At 58.6% G+C, this 21,832-nt stretch overlaps 1 protein-coding gene across 1 annotated transcript in view; it reads left to right on the top strand.

The window, feature by feature from the left end:
• Positions 1–21,832, top strand: part of LOC136555792 (dedicator of cytokinesis protein 2-like) — a 53,131-nt gene that overhangs the window by 154 nt on the left and 31,145 nt on the right. The window contains exons 2-27 of the mRNA XM_066548803.1: positions 1,573–1,656; positions 1,754–1,794; positions 1,955–2,010; positions 2,104–2,200; positions 2,280–2,428; positions 2,913–3,048; positions 3,151–3,305; positions 3,650–3,731; positions 4,701–4,836; positions 5,156–5,231; positions 5,411–5,490; positions 5,605–5,730; positions 5,815–5,939; positions 6,746–6,844; positions 7,675–7,747; positions 7,839–7,942; positions 10,972–11,161; positions 11,974–12,071; positions 12,182–12,271; positions 12,536–12,636; positions 13,358–13,492; positions 18,175–18,286; positions 19,257–19,327; positions 19,676–19,782; positions 20,022–20,149; positions 21,682–21,777. Of these exons, the coding sequence (XP_066404900.1) occupies positions 1,573–1,656; positions 1,754–1,794; positions 1,955–2,010; positions 2,104–2,200; positions 2,280–2,428; positions 2,913–3,048; positions 3,151–3,305; positions 3,650–3,731; positions 4,701–4,836; positions 5,156–5,231; positions 5,411–5,490; positions 5,605–5,730; positions 5,815–5,939; positions 6,746–6,844; positions 7,675–7,747; positions 7,839–7,942; positions 10,972–11,161; positions 11,974–12,071; positions 12,182–12,271; positions 12,536–12,636; positions 13,358–13,492; positions 18,175–18,286; positions 19,257–19,327; positions 19,676–19,782; positions 20,022–20,149; positions 21,682–21,777 (2,747 nt within the window). The remainder of the gene's footprint in view (positions 1–1,572; positions 1,657–1,753; positions 1,795–1,954; positions 2,011–2,103; positions 2,201–2,279; positions 2,429–2,912; positions 3,049–3,150; positions 3,306–3,649; positions 3,732–4,700; positions 4,837–5,155; positions 5,232–5,410; positions 5,491–5,604; positions 5,731–5,814; positions 5,940–6,745; positions 6,845–7,674; positions 7,748–7,838; positions 7,943–10,971; positions 11,162–11,973; positions 12,072–12,181; positions 12,272–12,535; positions 12,637–13,357; positions 13,493–18,174; positions 18,287–19,256; positions 19,328–19,675; positions 19,783–20,021; positions 20,150–21,681; positions 21,778–21,832) is intronic.

Below are 21,832 nucleotides of genomic sequence, written 5' to 3'. Positions count from 1 at the left end.
GCGGTGGCACAGGCAGGGGCTGCAGGGCTGGTGACAGAAGGCTCAGGGAAGGTGGCCAAGCAGGACAGGAGCCAGCAGCACCCACGCACCAGGAGGCTGCAGGGCTGGTGCTGCTGGGGGTGGGGAGCACTGGGCTGGGGGCTTGGCTTCCCTCCAGCCTCTGGCTCTGGGCGAGCCTTGAGACACCCCGAGAATTTTCCTCAGGTTCCAGCTGGGGCTTTGCAGCTGCTTTGCAAAGCCTTGGGCACCCCCAATCCTTACAGCACCCCCAGTTTGGGTTCCCTGCGCCCTGCAGCAGCTCTGAGCACCCCCACTCCCTGCAGCACCCCCAGCTTCTGCTGGCTCCTGCAGCCCTGTGCTTCTTCCCTTTTCTTGTGGGGCCGTTTCCTGCACCCTTCCCTTGCACTCTCTGCAGTGCCTGAGCTGCTGCAGGGTCCCGGGCAGTGCCTGAGCTGCTGCAGGGTCCTGGGCAGTGCCTGAGCTGCTGCAGGGTCCTGGGCAGTGCTGGAGCTGCTGCAGGGTCCTGGGCAGTGCCTGAGCGAGGGCTGAGCTGCTGCAGCTCCCAGCATGGGGAGCTCAGGGTGATGGGAAGGGTCCTGTGGGACCTCAGGGTTACTGGTGCAAGGTGGGTCTGGGGGTGCTGCAGTGTGAGCTGGCCCTGCCTGGGGCTCAGGGTGGGTGCAGGTCCTGGCAGGGACCCCCAGGTGCAGGGGCTGTCCCCCAATCTGGTGGCCAAACCAGGGCTGCCTGCCCTGGGGCCAGAAATAGCGACAGGGACAACCACAGCACAGCCAGGCAGGAAGCTGCTGGTCACCGAGAGCACCGCCCCCTGCCCTGCCGCCAGCTCTGCTGTCCCCAAACAGACTGTCCCAGTGCCACCAGGCTGTCCCAGTGCCACCAGCCCTGTCCCTGTACCACCAGACTGTCCCTGTGCCACCAGCCCTGTCCCAGTGCCACCAGACTGTCCCAGTGCCACCAGACTGTCCCTGCACCATCAGACCTGTCCCTGTGCCACCATCCCTGTCCCAGTGCCACCAGACTGTCCCAGTGCCACCAGCCCTGTCCCTGTGCCACCAGACTGTCCCTGCACCACCAGAATGTCCCAGTGCCACCAGCCCTGTCCCTGTGCCACCAGACTGTCCCTGTGCCACCAGACTGTCCCAGTACCACCAGCCCCGTCCCTGTGCCACCAGACTGTCCCTGTGCCACCAGCCCCGTCCCTGTGCCACCAGAATGTCCCTGTGCCACCAGCCCCGGGCAGGGGCTCAGCTGGCACTTTCCTCCCTGCACTGCTTGTGCCAGGAGCAGGACCCCTGGCACCCAGGCTGTGAGTGGAGGCAGAGGGGACCCATAAGGGACCCCTGAGTGCCAGAAAGGGGATGGGGGCTTCTGCTGTGCCCGGCCCCGTGTGGGGTCGGGGTGCTCGGGGGTCTCATCCCCGAGCTGTTTATGGGGCTGGATGGGGCCTGTGGTGGGGGGCACCCATGGGGGGCTGGCTGTGGGGTGCAGGGGCCTGGGGGCTGCTGAGGGGCTCCAGGCAGGGATCCCAACTCCCAGCCCCTCTTCCCACAGCCGTGTGGAACTTCCCGCGCACCAAGGAGCATCACCTCCCGCTGCAGGTCGGGGAGATGGTGCACATCCTGCAGGCCTCCGAGGGTAAGGGGGACCCCAGGGTGGGTTCCTGCCCCCTCCTTTGTCCCTGAGCTGGGGCCAGGACCCCCAGCCCGGCTGACAATGTCGCCTCCCCTGGCAGGCTGGTACTGCGGGTACTCGCTCCGGAACAGGGCTGCCCGGGTAGGTGACAGGCTGCTGGGCTTTGGTGGCAGCAGGGACACTGCTGGTGGCTTTTTGTCCCTGCCGGGTGTCTGGGGGGGCAGGCTGGGCACCCTGTGGCATTGGCAGCCCCCAGCTGTGCCCCCCTGAGGGAGATCTCTGACAGCTCTGGCTCCCTCAGGGCATCTTCCCCGCCTCGCTGATCCGGCTGAAGGGCACCGCGGTGGAGCAGCGGGGGTAGGTCTGGGGGGCACAGGCAGGGGTCGAGGGGCTCCACTTTCTGCTCCCTGAGGTGCTGGGGTGCTCCAGGGCTCCCTGTGCCTCCCCCAGGCTGGAGGAGAGCGCGGTGCCCTCCGACATGCCCATGGTGCAGGAGATCACCACCACGCTGCGGGAGTGGGCCACCATCTGGAAGCAGCTCTATGTGGTGAGGGACGAGGCTCTGGGTGTTGGGGACATCTGGGACAGGCTGGGGGAGCCCTGGTGACCCCGTGGTGGTGCTGCAGGCTGGGCAGACGGAGCGCTACGGGCAGGTGAAGAGGATGATGCAGGAGCTGATGGAGCAGCGCTCGCAGCTGCTCTCGGGGACGCTGCCCAAGGACCAGCTCCTGAGGCTCAGGAAGGAGGTCACCGGCAAGATGGACTATGGCAACAAGTGAGGCTGGGGACAGGGACCTCAGATCTGCCTCTGGGACAGGGACCTCAGATCTGCCTCTGGCACAGGGACCTCAGATCTGCCTTGGCACAGGCTGTGCAGTGCCCAGTTGTGCTCCCTGGTGTCCTGGCTGGCTGTCCCTGTGTCCCCATCGTCCCCGCTGGCTGTCCCATACTGGCTGGGGACAGTAATTGTGCCACCAGCTGCTCAAGCCACCTGCCTAAGGGCTATGGCTGGGACGGGAATGTTCCTGGTGCTGCCAGCTCCTGTCCCTTTCCCAGTGGGATCTGTGCTGTCCCCTCACACCCTGTGCAAGGACAAGTGAGTCCTGGTGGGACACAGGCCTGTGATGCCAGCTCCTGTCCCTTTTCCCAGTGGGATCTGTGCTGTCCCCTCACACCCTGTGCAAGGACAAGTGAGTCCTGGTGGGACACACAGGCCCAGGTGTCCCCGGTCCTGCCTCACCCCACCCCGGCCCCTGCAGGATCCTGGCCCTGGACCTGGTGGTGCGGGATGAGGACGAGAACATCCTGGACCCCAACAGGACCAGCGTCATCAGCCTCTTCCAGGCTCACAGGAGGGCAGCACAGACCCTCAGCCAGCGCATCCAGGAGGAGACGGTGAGGCTGCCGCCAGCCCTGTGCCCAGAGCCTGATGTCCCCTGTGCCAGGGGATGTGACAGGGGCTGAGCCACCTTGTGCCCCCCACCTTGTGGCCCCCAGAGCTCGCAGCAGAGAGCACCAGGCCACGGCACCCACGGGGCTGCCTCACCCTCCCACAACCTCTACCTGTGTGTCCGGAACTTCGTCTGCCACATCGGGGAGGAGGCGCAGCTCTTCATGGCGCTCTACGACCCCGGCGAGCAGCGCATCATCAGGTGGGGGCTCGGGACACACCCCTGTCCCTGTCCCTGCTGTGCTGGCTGTTTGTCCTGCTGCCCCCCAGGCTGCCCGTCCTGCCCAGCCCTGAGGACCCAGCGGGTGTCGCAGGGGGAAGGGGCACATCCCTTCCTTTGTCACGGCGCCATATCCCATGGGACAGCCCCATCCTGTCCTGCCCCAGGCGCTGCTGAGGTGACCGGTGCAGTGACTGGGGACAGCCAGGCTGGGCCAGTGCCTGTGCCGCGATTGGGGACCCTGTTGGGATGAAGGGTCCGCGGGATGGGATCTGGCGGGGGCTCTGTCACCCCCGTGCCCACCTCAACCATCACCCGCCCCGCAGCGAGAACTACGTGATCCGCTGGGCCAGCACCGGCGTCCCGCAGGACATCGAGCTGCTCAACAACCTCAGGGTGGTGTTCACGGTGAGCGCAGAGCCCGGGGAAGCCGCGCTGCTGCCCCCTCCTGCAGATCTGCCCCCCACCCGCAGCATTGCGGGTGCCCCGTGTGCCCCCCGGGTCAGTCCCCCTGATCGGGGACCCCCAGCCCCTTCGCTGATCCCTGATGTGGCACCCGCCGTAGCGCTGCCCCTCCCGGTGCTGGGGGTCCTGGGGTGCCCTCCCGATGCTGGGGGTCCCCTCCCGATGCTGAGGGTCCCCTCTCGGTGCTGGGGGTCCCCTCCCGGTACTGAGGGTCCCGGGATCCCGTCCCAGTGCTGGGGGTCCCCTCTCGGTGCTGGGGGTCCCCTCCCGGTGCTGGAGGTCCCCGTGTGCCCCGTCCCCGCTCGTCCCACGGCCCCCGCTGCTGACTCAGCGCTTTGGCAGCAGCGCAGCGCTGACCCCCGGGACGCCGCGGAGCCATCGATATGCAAATGAGGCGAGAAAATCAATGTTAATTAATGAGCAGCATCAGCACTTCGGCTCCGCTGCCGCCCCCATCTCCGCGCTCTGCTCTGCTCTGCTCTGCTCGCTGCTGATTGTCCCGTAGCGTTGTGGCGTGTCCCTGTCCCTTGTCCTTAGCGCCGCTGGGAGGTTTTGGCGCAGGGGCAGCCCCCGAGGGACCCGGTCCCCTCCCCAGCTGGGGTACAGGGCCCCCCGACATCCTCACACCGTGCCAGCCTGCCCCCCGCTTGCCAAACTGCCAGGTCTGGGGTGACCCCTTGGGACCGTCGGTCCTGGCATTGTCCCCACCGCGGGGATTGGGGACTCCTGGGGCGCACGGGAGCCCCCAGGGCAGCGGGGCTGTGTCGCCACTGTCCCCCCAGTGCAGGGCAGCAGGGACGCTCTGTGCCCACCGCCTCACCCTGCACAGCCCTGGGCACCCCGAGGTCACCTGGCACTGGCGCTGTCCCCTGCGGTGCTGCCAGGGTGACACGGCCCCTGTGTGTCCCCCAGGACCTGGGCAGCGCGGACCTGAAGCGGGAGCGGCTGTTCCTGGTGTGCCAGATCATCCGCGTGGGGCGCATGGACCTGCGCGACAGCCACAGCCGCAAGCTCAGCACGGGGCTGCGCCGGCCCTTCGGCATCTCAGGTGGGGCTGGGGACCCCCGGGGACCCCCGTGCCACAACCCTGGCACCTCCCCCAGAGCCACCACACCGGGCTCTGCGATGTCCCTGGGGCTGCTCCTGCTGTCCCTTTTCCCCGCCTGCAGATCCCAACCCCATGGCTGTCCCCACACTGTCCCCCCCCGGAGCTGTCCCTGCCCAAGGGACACAACACCCGCCCTGTCCTGGCACAGGGGACCCCCTGAGCAGCCCCGGGGAGCTCCCCTGGCTTCACTTCCCCCCATGACCCCGCTCCGGGCTGGGAGTGCCACCCCTGGCACGGCGCCACCTGTGTGTCACTGCAGTGATGGACATCACCGACATCACCAAGGGGACGTGCGACAGCGACGAGGACAAGCAGCACTTCATCCCCGTCCACCTGTGAGCCCCGAGGGGAGGCTGGGGGGGCAGGGACAGCACCCCAGGGCCTGTCTGGCATGGGGACACCGCCTGGCTGGCATGGGGACACCGCCTGGTGGCATGGGGACATCAGCTGCCAGGGGACAAGAGGTGCAAGGATCAAAGAGAAAAGGTTTTTCCCCTAAATGTGGCTTTCCCAGGGTGGCTGCTGATGGTGATTTCCTTCACAACATGATCCGGAAGGCGGTGGAGGGGAAGGACATCAACCACAAGGGACAAGGTAGAGACACTGTGTCCCTTGGGCCATCTGCTTGTCACATGAGGCAGTCCCTGCAGGGTCGAGGACTTGTGTGTCACCCTGTCACCCCTTGAAAAATCCCTGTGGTCCCTGCAGGGCTCTGGGTGTCCCTGAAGGTGCTCTGGGGAGACCTGAGCCAGGTGAGGAAGGACCACCCCCACCTGGTGGACCGCAGCACGGCAGTGGCTCGCAAGCTGGGCTACCCAGAGGTCATAATGCCAGGCAAGCATGATGGGGACAATCCTGGGGGTCCCTGGGGGTGGCAGCGTGGTGGCAGGAGCTGGCTGACAGGGCTGTCCCCCCCAGGTGATGTCAGGAACGACATCTACCTGACCCTGGTGCAGGGGGAGTTCGACAAGGGCAGCAAGAAGACGCAGAAGAATGTGGAGGTGACCGTGTGTGTGTGTGACGAGGCAGGAAACGTGGTGCAGGTATGGCAGGTGTCCCCTGTGTCACCTCGGGTATGGCAGGTGTCCCCTGTGTCACATTGAGTATGGCAGGTGTCCCCTGTGTCACCTCGGGTATGGCAGGTGTCCCCTGTGTCACATTGAGTATGGCAGGTGCCCCCTGTGTCACCTCAGGTATGGCAGGTGTCCCCTGTGTCACCTCGAGTATGGCAGGTGTCCCCTGTGTCACCTCAGGTATGGCAGGTGTCCCCTGTGTCACCTCAGTTATGGCAGGTGTCCCCTGTGTCACCTCAGGTATGGCAGGTGCCCCCTGTGTCACCTCACCTTGGGCACAGCCAGCAGCTCCTCCAGGCTGGAGGAGCCTCTTGGGCCACTGGAGCTGCCCAAAACCAGAGATCTGGGAATGGAATAAATGGGAAAGTGAGAATAAAGAAATGGGACAGAGAGAAAATTGTCCTGCCCTGGGGACAGCCAGACCCCCTGGCCATCCCCAGTGTCCCCAGGACAGGACGGAGCTGGGGGTAGACAGGAGGGCAGGGGGGGTCAGACCCAAGTGTCACCTCCCCAGGGTAGCTCTTGTCACTCTCCAGGTGTTCTGTCACCAATTCTCACCTGGCTCCTGAGGAATGGGCTGCGATTCTCCATCTCCATCCCCAGGGCCGCCCCGCGATGTGCCCTGAGAGGGCCCCGTGTCCCCTCGGAGGTGGCACCAGCAGTTTAGGAGGCTGTGGGCAGGGGGGTTTGGGGCGTGGCCGGGGCTGGCAGGGACAGCAATTGTCCCCTCCCTGCGAGGTCATTTGAGCTGATCCCGCGGTGTCCCCTCCTGGCAGAACGTGATCCACGCGGGAGCAGGGGACAGCCCCAGCAGCCACTACCGCTCTGTTGTCTACTACCAGCAGCGGCACCAGCGCTGGATGGAGACCCTGAAGGTCTGGGGACACAGGGGCTGGGCTGGGACAGCCCTGCAGCCCCTCCAGGATGTGGCACTCGCTCCTCCTGCTGCTCTAGGGGGTCCCTTTTAGGGCAGGCGTTTTGGGGGGCAGTCCTTGGTCCCATCTCAGGGATGGTGGAGGTGCTGCCAGGGTCACAGTGTGACCCCTGGATGGACACCTGGGCATGGGCACTGCAGCCCTGTCCCCATCCCAGTGCCCCCAGTTCGGCCTCACTGGTTGACTGGGGAGGACGTGGGGTTGGTTTGCAGCAGTGGATGGCTTGGGACAGCCCCTGCCTGGGCACAGAGGGACATTGCCCAGGTGGGGGACAGAGGGACATTGGCCAGAGGGACATTGGCCAGGTGGGAGACAGGGGGACATCATTGGCCAGTGGGGGACAGAGGGACATTGGCCAGGTAGAGGACAGAGGGAGATTGGCCAGGTGGGGGACAGAGGGACATTGGCCAGGCGGGGGACAGAGGGACATTGGACAGAGGGACATCATTGGCCAGATGTGGGACAGGGGGACATTGGCCAGGTGGGGCACAGAGGGACATTGGCCAGGGGGCGGACAGAGGGACATTGGCCAGAGGGACATCATTGGCCAGGTGGGGGACAGAGGGACATTGGCCAGGTAGAGGACAGAGGGACATTGGCCAGGTGGGGGACAGAGGGACAGTGGCCAGGTGGGGCACAGAGGGACATTGGCCGGGGGGGGACAGAGGGACATTGGTCAGAGGGACATCATTGGCCAGGGGGGGGACAGAGGGACATTGGCCAGGTGGGGCACAGCCCCTGCCCTCACCTTGGCACCCCTTCCCCCCCAGATCGCTGTTCCCATCGAGGACGTCCACAGGACCCACCTGAGGTTCACCTTCCGCCACCGCTCCTCCAGCGACTGTGAGTGTCCCCTGCTGCCAGCACTGCCTGGCCCTGCCTGGGGACGTGTCCCTGGTCCCCTCCAGCTCCCCCTCACGCTGTGTCCCCCCAGCCAAGGACCGGAGTGAGCGGATTTTCTCCATGGCCTTTGTGAGGCTGATGCGCCCCGATGGCACCACGCTGCGGGATGGGGAGCACGACCTGGTGCTCTACAAGGTATGGGGGGACCCCAGAGCCCCTTAAACTGGGGGGGGCTGTGGGGCAGCAGCACTTCTGGGGCCAGGGTCCCAGTCCCTGCCTGAGCCACGGTGCTGGTGGCATGTACCCAAAGTCCCCAGGGTTTGTGGTGTCCCCCGAGGGTTTGTGGTGCCTCCCTGCTGTCCTCGCTGCCCTTGGTGGCTCCAGGGGGGGCTCCCTGCACACACATCTCCAATCCCTGTGCTGCTCCTCTGGAATGCCAAGTTTGCTCTGGGAGAAGGTGATTTAAGCCTTTGTGACGGGCAGGGAACGTCCCCGTGGTGTGGCTGCGCTTCACCTGATTTCACCAGCCCTGGCACTGCTCGGCTTTGCTCTGAGAGAGTCGGGGGGGAGGCAAAATCGCTGCTCATTTGGGGAAAAACGCTGTCAGCTTTAATCTGAGGGGCTCCTGAAGGTGCTGCCCCCTTACCTGGTGTCCCCTCCCCACACTGGGACCACTGTGACAAGAGGAACAGGAGGCATGAGCTGGTCCCCACTGCCAGGGTGAGCTCAGGGCTCTTCTCTGTGTGTTGACACCTTCTGGGTCCCTTTTGGGGTCCCTTCTTGGGTACCTTCTGGGGTCATGGAGCTCCAGTGTCCCTGGGCTGCTGCATGGGGGTGTTCTCTGATTTTGGCAACGTGACCACAGTTTCTCCAGGCAGAGCCACGTCCCTCCCTGAGTTCTGCCTTTTTTTGGGATGGCTCCTGCCTGCTGTGGCAGCCCAGGACAGGGACAGACCACGCTGTTCCTCCCTGAGGCTCCTGCACATTTGAAATCATTATGTCCCTCCCCCCTGCTTTATTTTTGGGTGAAAGACCCAAATTCTTGAACTGCTGCCGTGGCCCTCGGCGCTGGCTCTGCTCCCTGGCTCTTTGGGGACTGTCCCCTCCCCAGCAGCAGCACTGGGCACCTTTGGGATGTGGCAGTGAGATCAAACCTCCCACACCTCCCTGCCAGGAGAACAAGCCCTGCACAGCTCCTGTTCCCCTCAGAGAGCTGTCCCTGCCCTGCTGAGCCCCCACATCCTGAGCTGCTCCATCCTCCCCCTGCCTGGCCCTGGCTCTTCCCGCACTGGGAGTCAGAAAATATTTCATCTTTCTGTCTCTGCTTGCCAGAGGAATGTGAGTGAAGGGCTTTTAGCTGCTCAGACCTCTTGATCTCCAGCTGCTCTGAGCTCCAGACAGAGCTCAGAAAATCCCCTCCCTGGTGCTGATACCACCTGCTGGACCATAATTCTGATATTTGGCTCTCCAGTGTCCATCACGCTGGGACAGAGAGCTGGGAACACTGAGTGCTCAGTTTGGCCATGCTCAGGATGTTTTTGGGGAGATCAGCTCCATCTGGGGATTTTGGGGGGCTGCCATCCACTGGAGAGGAGCAGCAACGAGTGGGATTCCCACTTCAATGTGGCTGCTGGAGGCTCCATGACCTTCCCTCCAAACTGAGGTGGGAATTGGAGCTCTGGGGTTTCACCCCCATCTCTGGGTTAGCTCAGGGGAGTTTCCAGTTTCCCTTCCCTGCATGGCCTCAGCCCTGGGAAGGAGCACAAGCTCCAGATGTGTCTTGGAGGGGAAAAGCCACCAGCAAACAGCTCTGTCACCTCCTTGCCACCTTCAGCTGGAGGGGTTTCACCCTGCCAGGCTGCAGGCAGGGAGGGATGGGTGTCTGTGGGCTGCAGCATGGCTGGCTCTGGTCATCCCCCATGTCCCTGGCTGGCCAAGAGCAGGGACGGTCACTCAGAGTCACCCTCGTGAGTCCTCCTGGGTGGAGCACTGACTTTGACCCTCGTTCATGGAGAAAGTTTCCTAAATTCCAGAATAGAGTAGAATCCCCAAAAGTGTGAAATAGATTACAGAGAGCAGTGCAGGTGTGTCACTTGGTGAGAAATTGAGGGTTTGGGATTTTTAGTATGTCGTGGATGGCAGCAAGATGGAGGGCACAGGGTGTCATCCTGGGCTTCTTCTTCATGCTTCTTCCTTCTCCATGAGTTTGGGTGGCATTTTGTAATTGGGCAGAAAAGTCTGCATTGTGGGCTCTGTGGGATCAGTTATTGGGTTAAAAGGGAAAATAATCCAGGTGTCAGTTCTTAATTGGATAGTTTAGTCTTAAAAGACCTTGGAATAAGAGGTTGTTGGCCATTTTGTGTCTTCTAATGAAAAGCTGCCCAGCCTGCAGTAGTGAGGCTGTTTTACTGATAAAAAATAATAAACACTTGAGTCCCAACACAAATTTCTGTCTCAAGTGTGTTGGGAAGGATGAAAGTTTGACAAGAAAGTCTCACAGATATGTGTGTGCTTAGCAGAAAGCTTTTTGAATGTTGAGTCTGATGAAGGAATAGAGATGGAAGCAAGTTTTAATATAAAAGAAAAGAATTGCTGAGCCAGTCTCACTGGATAACCAAGGAGGCAAAGGCTGTGTTAGTTACAAGGGGTTTTTATGGCTTAGAGCAAAGGATAAACCCATCCCAAACAAGAAGATGTTTTTACCAAGCAGAAAGAGAGCACAGGCAAACAAGGCAGCAAATGTTGCAAGTAGAAAAAAGGTCTCAGAATTTTCCACTGCAAGAAAACTGAAAAACAACTTCTGGCTTAAACTGTAATGCACTAACTTATAGTGATTGGAGAATAGTGACATGAATATGGTAATTATAGCAGTTATGATAGGCTAGAGATAAAAGTTAAGGTATAGATTGGTTCTACTGGATGAAGATGCTCAGCAAAGAAAAGTCTATAATGCATTGTGACCAAAAGGAAAGTCTATAATGCATTTATAACCTAAACTCAGGGTCTCCAGGCCTGCCTGCAGCTGGAGCTGACAGCTGGAGGCACAGGCTCTGTCACCCACCACCCTGCATGTAATAAACTGCATTTTGGAGAGCTGCCTGGAGTCCCACATCCCTCATTTCAGCTCTTACCCAAGTGCCTTCAATCCAGAGCCAGAAAACCCCACAACTGGTACCCCCACGCGCTAGGGGTGGCTCCAGCTGTCCCTGTGCTGTGCCCTGCAGGGTGACAGCAGGAAGCTGGAGGATGCCAGCGCGTACCTGTCGCTGCCCTGGGAGCGGAACGCGCCGGAGCCGAAGCTCTCCTCGGGCTCCTCCTTCCGTGTGAGCGGGGCCGCGGCGGCTCTGGCCCCGTCCAGCCGGGACAGCTTCCAAATCTCCACGCTGGTCTGCTCCACCAAGCTGACCCAGAACGGTGAGTGCTGGCTCCCCACAAAGCGGGGGGAGCTGGGGCTGTGTCCCCTCCCTGGTGGTGCTCCCACCTGCGGGACCATAATTCTGATATCTGGGTCTGCAGGGTCCATCACACTGGGCTGAGATTTGGGGACAGTGAGTGCTCAGTTTGGCCATGCTCAGGATGTGGGAGTGCTCAGTTTGGCCATGCTCAGGATGTTTTTGGGGGGATCAGCTCCATCTGGGGATTTTGGGGGGCTGCCATCCACTGGAGAGGAGCAACAGCGAGTGGGATTCCCACTTCAATGTGGCTGCTGGAGGCTCCATGACCTTTCCTCCAAATTGAGGTGGGAATTGGAGCTCTGGGGTTTCACCCCCATGCCTGGGTTGGCTCAGGGGAGTTTCAGCTTCCCTGGGGTGTCCCCTCAGCCAGGGGAAGGGCCCAGGGGATGGGCTGGGCTCTCCTCCCAGCTGCTGCAAGGCTGGAGGGTGGGAATGGCTCATCCTGCTCTGGCTGAAGTGCAGGGGGCTCAGGGGACATGGCCTGGGTGCCTGGGGATGTGACATATGGTGACAGCACGTGGCTGCAGGGTCCAGGGCACTGTGGCTCAGTGTGGAGGCCTCAGGGATGAGGCTGCTGCATTCATTCCCTTCCTGCAGCACAATTTTGTCCCCTACAACCACAACCTGTTTAAGGTTGTGCTTCATGGGCTTGGCTTCAGGGGGTCCCAGTGGTTGTGGGAGGGGGTCCTGGCTGCTCCTTTTGGGGGAGCAGGGGGTTGGTGACATTGGGGTGTGACAGGGAGTGCTCAGTGCCCTGTTGCTCCTGCCCAGTGAACCTCCTGGGGCTGCTGAAGTGGCGCTCCAAGCCCAGCCTGCTCTCTGGGAACCTCCAGAAGCTGATGAACGTGGATGGAGGCGAGGTCATCAAGGTACAGCCAGCATTTCCTCCCTCCCTGGTTCCTGCCCCCCACTCCCCATGCCCAGAACTGGGTTTTGGGCAGTGCTGGGGTCAGCCCTGCCAGCCCTGCTGTCCCCCCAGTTCCTGCAGGACACGCTGGATGCCCTGTTCTCCATCATGATGGAGCACTCAGACACCGATGTCTACGACGCCCTCGTGTTTGACGCCTTGGTGAGCACCACCTGTGTGGGTCTGAGCCCCTCCCAGTGCAGAGTGGGCACTGGTTGGACTGGGACAATGGGGTTTGAGTGACCCAGCACAGGGCAGGGCTGTTCTGGGGGACACTGTCCCTTTGGGGGACAATCCCAGCCGTGTTCAAAGGTGTTTCTCCCACACCGTGACAAGAGTGATCCCAGTGATGGCTCAGGGTGGGCTCAGGGTGGCAGAGGTGTCCCCCTGCCCACACCAAGCCATGCCACTGCCTGCTGCCCTCAGGTTTTCATTGTCAGGCTGGTGGCTGACAGAAAGTTCCAGCATTTCAACACGGTCCTGGAGGCCTACATCCGGCAGCACTTCAGCGCCACGCTGGCCTACAAGTGAGGGGCTGGGACACGGGAGGGACAGGGATGGGACATGGGAGGGACAGGGATGGGACAGCTGGAGTGGGGTGGGACAGGGCTGGGACAGCTGGAGTGGGGCTGGGGACAGGGCTGGGACAGGGCTGGGACAGCTGGAGTGGGCTGGGACAGGAATGGGAGAGGGCTGGGACAGCTGGAATGGGGCTGGGGACAGGGCTGGGACAGCTGAAATGGGGCTGGGACAGTGGGGACGGGGGGGACAAAGCTGGGACAGGGCTGGGACAGCTGGAATGGGGATGAGACAGTGGGGACAGGGAGGGACAGGGCTGGGACAGCTGGAAGGGTGGGGGACAGGGCTGGGACGCTGGAGTGGGGCTGGGACAGCTGGGATGGAGATGAGACAGTGGGGACAGGGAGGGAAAAGGACTGGGACAGCTGAAATGGGGCTGGCACAGCCCGGATGGGGCTGGGACAGTGGGGACAGGGGGGAACAGCTGGAAGGGTGGGGGACAGGGCTGTGACAGTAGGTACAGGGAGGGACAGTGCTGGGACAGCTGGAATGGTGGGAGACAGCTGGAGTGGGACAGGGCTGGGACAGCCAGGATGGGGCTGGGACAGCTGGGATGGAGATGAGACAGTGGGGACAGGGAGGGACAGGGCTGGGACAGCTGGAATGGGGTGGGACGGTGGGGACAGGGAGGGACAGGGCAGGGACACACACGGACACCCCTCCCCGCAGGAAGCTGCTGTCGGTGCTCACTCAGTACGTGGAGCAGGCGGGCCGGGGCGAGCCCTGCGAGTCGCTCCCGCGCACCTTCAAAGCCCTGGAGTACATCTTCAAATTCATCGTGCGCTCCCGCCGCCTCTTCGCACAGTGAGTGCCGCGGTGCTGGGCCTCCCAGTGCTCCCAGTGCTCCCAGTGCCTCCCAGTGCTTCCCAGTGCTGCGCCTCCCAGTGCTGCCTGTGCCTCCCAGTGCCTCCCAGTGCTTCCCAGTGCTGCTGTGCTGGGCCTCCCAGTGCTCCCAGTGCTTCCCAGTGCCGTCTGTGCCTCCCAGTGCCTCCCAATGCTTCCCAGTGCTCCCAGCGCTGCCTGTGCCTCCCAGTGCTGCCTGTGCCTCCCAGTGCTCCCAGTGCCTCCCAGTGCTGCCTGTGCCTCCCAGTGCTCCCAGTGCCTCCCAGTGCTTCCCATTGCCTCCCAGTTCTCCCAGTGTCTCTCAGTGCTTCCCAGTGCCTCCCAGTGCTGCCTGTGCTTCCCAGCGCTTCCCATTGCCTCCCAGTTCTCCCAGTGTCTCTCAGTGCTTCCCAGTGCCTCCCACTTCTCCTAATGCTTCCAGCACTCCCAGTGCCTCCCAGTGCATCCCAGTAGCTCCCAGTGCCTCCCAGTGCTGGCAGTGGCTCCCAGTGCTTCCAGTCCCTCCCAGTGCTCCCAGTGCTGACCCTGCCCCACAGTGACCCTGCCCCACAGTGACCTCTGCCACCCCTGACAGGGGCTTTCCAATGAGCTCTTAAAATCCTCCCATGATGGAAATGGTGAAATGCCCCGGGCAGTCTGTGCCCCTGCACGGCTGCTGCTGTGCTGGGAAGGTTTCCTGGAGCCTGGTGGGCGGTGGGGATGGAGCTGGGGGGTCTCTGAGGTGCCCCCCGAGCCCAACCCTGCTGTGATGAGCAGAGGAACAGGGTGGGTGCCTCCACAGCTCAAAGGTCAAGGTGCCCCCAGGCCCCTCCAGAGTCCCCCCCAGGCCTGGTGTCACTTGTTCCCTGTGGGCACAGGGTTCACATCCAGCCTGGGTGATGCACAAACACCCTCCTGGCGTGGGAGAGGAGGAAATCAGGAAATCCAGACCTTCCTCTTTCATTCCAGGTAGGCAGCACCGAAAGCTGAAGTGTCCTGAGGGAGCAGTGAGGGATCCCCAGACACACAGGGCACAGGGTGGGCACTGCTGGCACTGAAAGCTGTGGGATCACCCCATTCCCAGGCACCCTGGTTCAGCAGGAAGCTGTTTTTGGGGGGAAATGAGGGCTTTGCCTCCTCCACCCCAAGCCCAGGATGTGCTGGGGTTCTTGTGTTTTGTATTTCTTGGGAATGATGAATCTGACACCATCTTCTCAGAAGGCTCATTTATTACTTAGATATAATTTGTGTATTTATATAATTGTTATAATTTATATAATTTTAATATTTTATAGAGAATTTATATATAAATGATGTATTATATTATATTATATTATATTATATTATATTATATTATATTATATTATATTATATTATATTATATTATATTATATTATATTATATTATATTATATTATATTATATTATATTACAGTATATTATAGTATATTATAGTATATAGAATACAGCAAGGATACTTACAGAAGGCTAAAAAGATAATAATGAAAACTCCTGGCTCTCTCCAGAGTCCCAACACAGCTTGGCCCTGATTGGCCAAAGAGTGAAAACAACTCCCAGCAGAATCCAATGAAACAATCACCTGTGGGTAAACAATCTCCAAACACATTCCACATGAGCACAACACAGGAGAAGCAAATGAGATCAGAATTGTTTTCCTTTTCCTCTGAGGCTTCTCAGCTTCCCAGGAGAAAAATCCTGGGCAAAGGGATTCTTTCAGGGAATGTGAATGCCACACCTGTGTCCCCTCCCAGTGGCACTGAGGAGCTGTGCTGGTGTCCCTGTGTCCCCAGGGACTGTCACACTCGCTTTGCCCCACTCTGGATTAACCAGAGTTAATTAACCATGAGGTGTGAGCCCTGTCTGTCCTCACCCCTTCTATCCCCTCCCAGGTGCTCCAGAACATCACACCCAGCACTTGCCTCTCCCTCCTGTGTGAGGGCACCGAGCACATTCCCAGCTCAGAGCGCTCCTGGCAGGAGAAATGAATTACCCAGCTTGTTTGCAAACAGCCCCCTGAATGAGTTTGCCTGGAGCAGAGGCATCCCTGAGGACATTTAGTGATTTTATAGAGCTTCCCTTTATCTCAACATGCACTAACACGGGCTCCTCACATCCTCTAAGTGCTCTGAACGTGCTGCAATTTGTACAGGCTGTAATCGACAGGAATTGGGTTGTAATTAGAGCCAGTTGCTGCAGATTGCTGCCTCTGGGATTGCCTGTGCTGCTGCTGGAGCTGGACAAGCAGAGCCTGCAGCTCCTCTGAGGAGCCCAGGTAGCTGCAAGGATGACTGAGCCCTGTCCTCCACCTTGGGACACCTCTCTGTGGCCCCAATGGCACCGTGGTGACGTCTGTCCCTCGCTGCTTCCTCCTTGCTGCTTCCTCTGTCTGCTTCTCCTTTTCAGCCACCACTGAGAGTGGCAAAACTTTCTCTGCCAGTGCTCATTGTCCCCAGATTTTGAGGTCAAATTTTGGAGCAACCCATGGCAGGGGGTGGGACTGGATGGGCTTCAAGGCCCCTCCCAGCCCAAACCAGTCCATAATTCCAGGATTTCCTTACATAGCTGGTGGCTGGATCATTTCTCTTGCCACTGCTTGGTGTCAGTTGTGGTGGTGTTCACAGGGGTCCCAGGATAAGAGAAGAGATGAGAATCTTGACTTCATGTTTCAGAAGGCTGATTTATTATTTTATGATATATATTATATTAAAAGAAAATGATCTAGTAAAACTATACTAAAAGAATAGAAGAAAGGATTTCATCAGAAGGAATAGAAAGGAAAGGAATGGAATGATAATAAAATCTTGTGACTGACCAGAGAGTCTGAGACAGTTGGACTGTGATTGGCCATTAATTAAAAACAACCACATGAGACCAATCACAGATGCACTTCTTGCATTCCACAGCAGCAGATAATTATTGTTTACTTTTTGTTCCTGAGACCTCTCAGCTTCTCAGGAGAAAAGATCCTAACAAAGGGATTTTTTTATAAAATATGTCTGTGACAGTCAGTAGTGGGGGAATTACCCCAAACAGTGCCCATTCCTGTGGTCACACCTCAGCTTTGCAGTTTTTCCTGCAGCTTTGCACATCCCATGGCTGAAATTCCCTCGTTCAGTTTGCTCTGGTCCAGCTGGTGAGGGGGGGATGCAGGGCTCAGGAGGATCCTGCCCAAGTGGGAGGGGGCTGAACTGCTTTGAGAGGGTCTTGGGCTGCAAAATCATGGAAAAGAGGCTTCTTGTAAAAAGAAAAAATGTGGGTTTTGAGTGGTTCTGTGGACATGGTGGGGCAGTTGCTGTGGCAGTGCCAGGGCTCACCCCTAGATCCACCCATGGATCCAAAACTTGATGGATGAGTATAAAGAATTGGGATGCTGTCTTGGTTTGGAAAGCCAGGTGTGTGCTAAGGAAGGCAGGAGCCTCCCCTGAAATGGAAAATGTAAACCCCCTCCCTGTGAATTGTCATAATTTTGAAATTAAGGGGCTCTCAGGCAAAGATATGGGAGTAGAAATAAGAGTTTTTTAATAGGGAAGAAAATGAAAATAAAATAAACAAGGCAGTAAAACAAAACAACACTGCCAGAGTCAGAGCAGGCCTTGCCCCCCTGTGTGTCAGGGGGTGGCACAGCCCCATCCCATGGGGGCTCAGCCCTCCTGCAGTGCCAGCTGTGGCTCTGCTGGAGCAGGGATCCTGCACAAGGGGGGAGTTTTCCTCTGCAGCTCCAGGGCTGCTGCAGATGGGCCTGGGCTCCCTCTGGCAATGCAGGGCAGCAGAAGCTGCTCCTCTGGCAATGCACTGGGCAAAGGCTGCTGGGCTGTCCCAAACCTCAGATTGGATCCAGGTAGGAATGCTTGGCTCCTCCCCTGGGCAGAGCATCTCCCCATGGGATGATGGAATTGGATCAGCCATGCAGGGACACTCACTGGCCATGGACAGAAGAGAATTAATAATGAATGGCCCGTGAACAGCAGAGATCTCCTGGAGGGAGGAGTGGCTGTGGAAGAGATAAAGAAAAACTGCCCCATGAACAGAAAATATCTGCCTCACCTCTGAAGGTGTCTAGAACACACACATTGCCTTGCAATCTGGGATAGATGCTGGGGAAGGGGTGTGGTGTAGCATTCACATCCTCTGAAAAAATCCCTTCACCCAGGATTGTTCTCCTGGGAAGCTGAGAAGCCTCAGAAGAAAAGGAAAACAATTCTTATCTCATTTGCTTCTCCTGTGTTGTGCTCATGTGCAATGTGTTTGGAGATTGTTTACCCACAGGTGATTGTTTCATTGGATTCTGCTGTGAGTTGTTTTCACTCATTGGCCAATCAGGGCCGAGCTGTGTTGAGACTATGGAGAGAGTCAGGAGTTTTCATTATTATCTTTTTAGCCTTCTGTAAGTATCCTTTCTCTATTCTTTAGTATAGTATAGTATAGTATAGTATAATATAATATAATATAATATAATATAATATAAGTAATTTATATACAAATTATATATAAAAATTATATAAATTATATAAATACATAAATTATATATAAATAATAAATGAGCCTTCTGAGAATTTGGAGTCACATTCATCATTCCTGCCTTCGTGGGGCATTCCCAGCAAGCACAGCAGTGTGGTGACAGCCCAGTGACTCTGGCCCTTGCAGGCTCTACGAGGGGAAGGAGGTGGCCGAGTTCCAGCGCTCCCTGCAGCGCTTCTTCCTCGCCCTCAACCAGCTGATGCAGTCCCCGCTGGAGGGTCCCACCCTGCTCTCCCAGGTAGGGCATGGGGGGCCCTGGAGGGCTCAGCTGTGGTTTGGGGTGCCAGGGAGGGTGCCCAGGCCAGGCACTGGCTGTCCCCTTGCTGGGGTGACACTGTGTTGCTGTGTCTGGGTTTGTTTTTGGGGTGACAATGTGTCATTGTGTCTGTGTTTGTTTTTGGGGTGACACTATGTCTCTGTGTCTGTGTTTGTTTTTGGGGTGACACTATGTCTCTGTGTCTGTGTTTGTTTTTGGGGTGACACTGTCACTGTGTCTGTGTTTGTTTTGGGGTGACACTGTGTCAGTGTGTCTGTGTTTGTTTTGGGGTCATACTGTGTCTGTGGTTTTTTTTGGGGTGACGCTGTCAGTGTGTCTGTGCTTGTTTTGGGGTCACACTGTCACTGTCTCTGTGTTTGTTTTGGGGTCACACTGTGTCTGTGGTTTTTTTTTGGGGTGACACTCACTATGTCTGTGTTTGTTTTGGGATGACACTGTCATTGGCTCTGTGTTTGTTTTGGGGTGACACTGTCACTGTGTCTGTGTTTGTTTTTGGGGTCACACTGTCACTGTGTCTGTGTTTGTTTTGGGGTGACACTGTCACTGTGTCTGTGTTTCTTTTGGGGTCACACTGTGTCTGTGTTTGTTTTTGGGGTGACACTGTCCCTCCTGTGTGCAGCCCTCAGGAGCAGCTGCCACCCCGTGTGCTGCCCTGCTGTCCCCAGGGTCCCCCCTGGTGCACCCTGAGCCCCCCAGCCCCTCACTGCCCTGGGGCTGTGCTGTGGATCTGGGTCAGCAGCTGGGCACAGTCCTGGCCACCCATGTGCTGAATTCTGCAGGAGAAAATCTGGGAAGAGCTCCTGGGGGTTGTCCCCATCCTGGATCTGGCCTGGGTTCCCTGCATTTGGGACAGGCTAGCCCAGGGGGCTGGGGCTGCCCAGAGGGTGCTCTGGGAGCCCTGTCTGAAGGCAGCTCCGTGGTGTCCCTGCAGGGAGCAGCTCTGAAATACCTGCCCACCATCCTTGAGGACGTGTTTGGGATCTTTGACTCCTCCACTCTGGGGTAGGGTCCCTGTGTCCCCACCAAGCCCAGCCCCTTGTGCTGCTCAGCCACCTCTGTACCTGCCTCCAGCACAGAGCTGAGGGCAAGGGCAGGCAGGGGGGTCTGGAATCACCTCCTGATCCCCTTCCCAGTGCAAAAATGGGAGAGTTCTGCTCAGTTTTAGCCTGGGAACTCAGCCCCAGCTGGCTTCATTTTGGGAATTCAGGCAGGGTTTGCCTGCTGGGTGCCTGTGGTGGGCACAGCTGCCCTGTGGGACCATCCTGCCCCCATCCAGGGGCTCCCCCCACCCAGCAGCCCCATCCTGAGCAGAACCTGGAGCTCCTGCTTTAACTCCTCTCCTGCTGGCAGGGCCGTGCTGAGGGACTTTGTGGGGAACCTGCAGCCCCAGCGCCTGCTGAAGCAGAAGCTGCAGTCCCTGACTGACATTGCCAGCAGCAAAGCCTTCCAGTGCCATGGTGAGAGGGGTCCTGGGGGCACTGCCCTTGCTGAGCTCACCCAGAGGCCATGCACAGGGTGGGGATGAGTCCCTGAGCAGGGACCCCTCCTCTGCCTCATGCCCGGAGTGGCTCCATAGCTGGGGACAATTCCCTCATGGCTGGGATGGCTCCATAACTGGGGACAATTCCCTCATGGCTGGGATGGCTCCATAACTGGGGACAATTCCCTCATGCCTGTGTCCCCTTGTGTCCCCCAGAGTGCAGGGAGCTGGTGCTGCAGGCAGCCCTGCCCATCCTGCAGGAGCTGATCCAGGCAGGGGAGGAGGAGGACGCCTGCATCGAGCTGCTCAGCAGCATCCTGGAAGTTCTGTACCAGGCCCAGAAGGTAAAGCAGGAATCAACTGGGCAGTGACCTGACCAAACCCCTCTGAGTGGGGTTAATCACCAGTTCCTGGCCAGGATATTGTTGGAGATCACTGACTGTGGGTGTCACCATCCCAGCAGGAACATGCCCAGGGTGGGACACAAACCTTGTGTTTTCCACCTCAGTGAGTTTCTGCTGGGTTGCCCAACCTCCCCATGAGTGGGGAAGAGGCTTCCAGGCTCAGGGATGACACTGACCTGAGGGTGGTGGGGACATCAGCAGCTCTGCAGAGCTGGGAGGAAGATGGAGAGAGGGAGGAAGAGATGAGGGAAGGGAGGAAGGTGAGGATGCATTGATAATAAATCGTGAAAGATCTGGAGAGACATTTTGTGGTATTGGCCAACCAGACCAAGCAGGTTGAGAATGGCTTTTCTGGCTTTGAATAAATCAAACAAATGGTGTCCAAGCCTGATGCATTGGCCAAGGTCACCCAAACATTGGTTTTTGGTTGACTCACAGGCAGGATCACGTTACTTAAGGCAAACAATGAAGTAATAAGGTGCAAGTATGATATCTGGTTAAGCTTCATATTTTCTTTGGTTTCCTTCCTGATTCAAGGCACTTTTTCTTTTTGTCTTTTCCCAATTCTAGTTTGGGACAGGCCAAATGTAACTAAAATTTCAATGGCCTTATACCTCGGATGAAATTCTGCTGGTCAGTGATTGCCAGTCACCCCCTGGGCAGCATCACAGTCCAAAATGAGGAGTGATGGCCCCAAACATGAGGCAGGGACATGGTGGGCACCCACCCACCCAAATGTGACCTGTCTGGGGTGGGCTGGGGCCATTCCTGGGGGTCTCACCTCTGTTTTGGTGATTGCAGAGTGCAGAGAAGCTGCGAGCGCGGCACAAGGACCGTGGGGACATGGAGCTGGTGAGTGTCCCTGCAACACAGGGAATGGTTTGGGAATACACAAGGCTCTGTTCCTGCCCTTCCTGGCTGCTCTGGGGTCCCTTTTGGGGGCCCTTGGGAGGGTTCGGGTGTCCCACCTGCAGTGCAGTGACTGTGGGAGCTGAGTTGGACACTGTGTCCTGGGAGGGTGAGGGGGTTCATTAATCCCCACAGCACCAAGAACCCCAAGAATGGGATGGAAGGCTCAGAAAATGTGGTGAAAGGTCTCATTAACTTTGAAACCTGAAGTAGCCTTTATGGAGAGCATAGTGGGATGCTCTGGGGGAAGACTCTGCTCTTGCTTCAACCCCATGAGAGCTGATCCCACCTTTACCTGCCCAGCATCATCCCCATCATCCTCAGCCATCCTTGGCTGTCCCCGTTGTCCCCAGCCACGTGGCCACAGTGCCAGGGAGGTGTGCAGAGATCCCAAATCCCATCTTTTTGCTGGAGCACATTGCCTTGCTCTGACTCCAGCTCTGGATCAGGCTCCATTCCCGTGTCACCACCCCGATGTCACCAGCCCTTGAATGAGCCATTCTGGGACACCTCCCACAGCTGGGACGTGCCTTGCCATGGCCCTGCCACCTCTCACCTTGCAGGCACAGGTGAAGAAGCACATCCAGGTGATCCTGGAGCGGCTGCTCCACACGGTCAATCGCAGGGTGATCGTCCTGGACCGGGAGAACCCGCTGAGGGTGAGTCCCACTGTGCCGCTTCCCTTCGGGCCACACGGGAGGGGTGTCACTGCTT

This window comes from Molothrus aeneus, chromosome 4 (genome assembly GCF_037042795.1).
Source record: "Molothrus aeneus isolate 106 chromosome 4, BPBGC_Maene_1.0, whole genome shotgun sequence".
Taxonomy (NCBI): domain Eukaryota; kingdom Metazoa; phylum Chordata; class Aves; order Passeriformes; family Icteridae; genus Molothrus; species Molothrus aeneus.
This window is presented reverse-complemented; position numbering and strand designations above follow the sequence as displayed.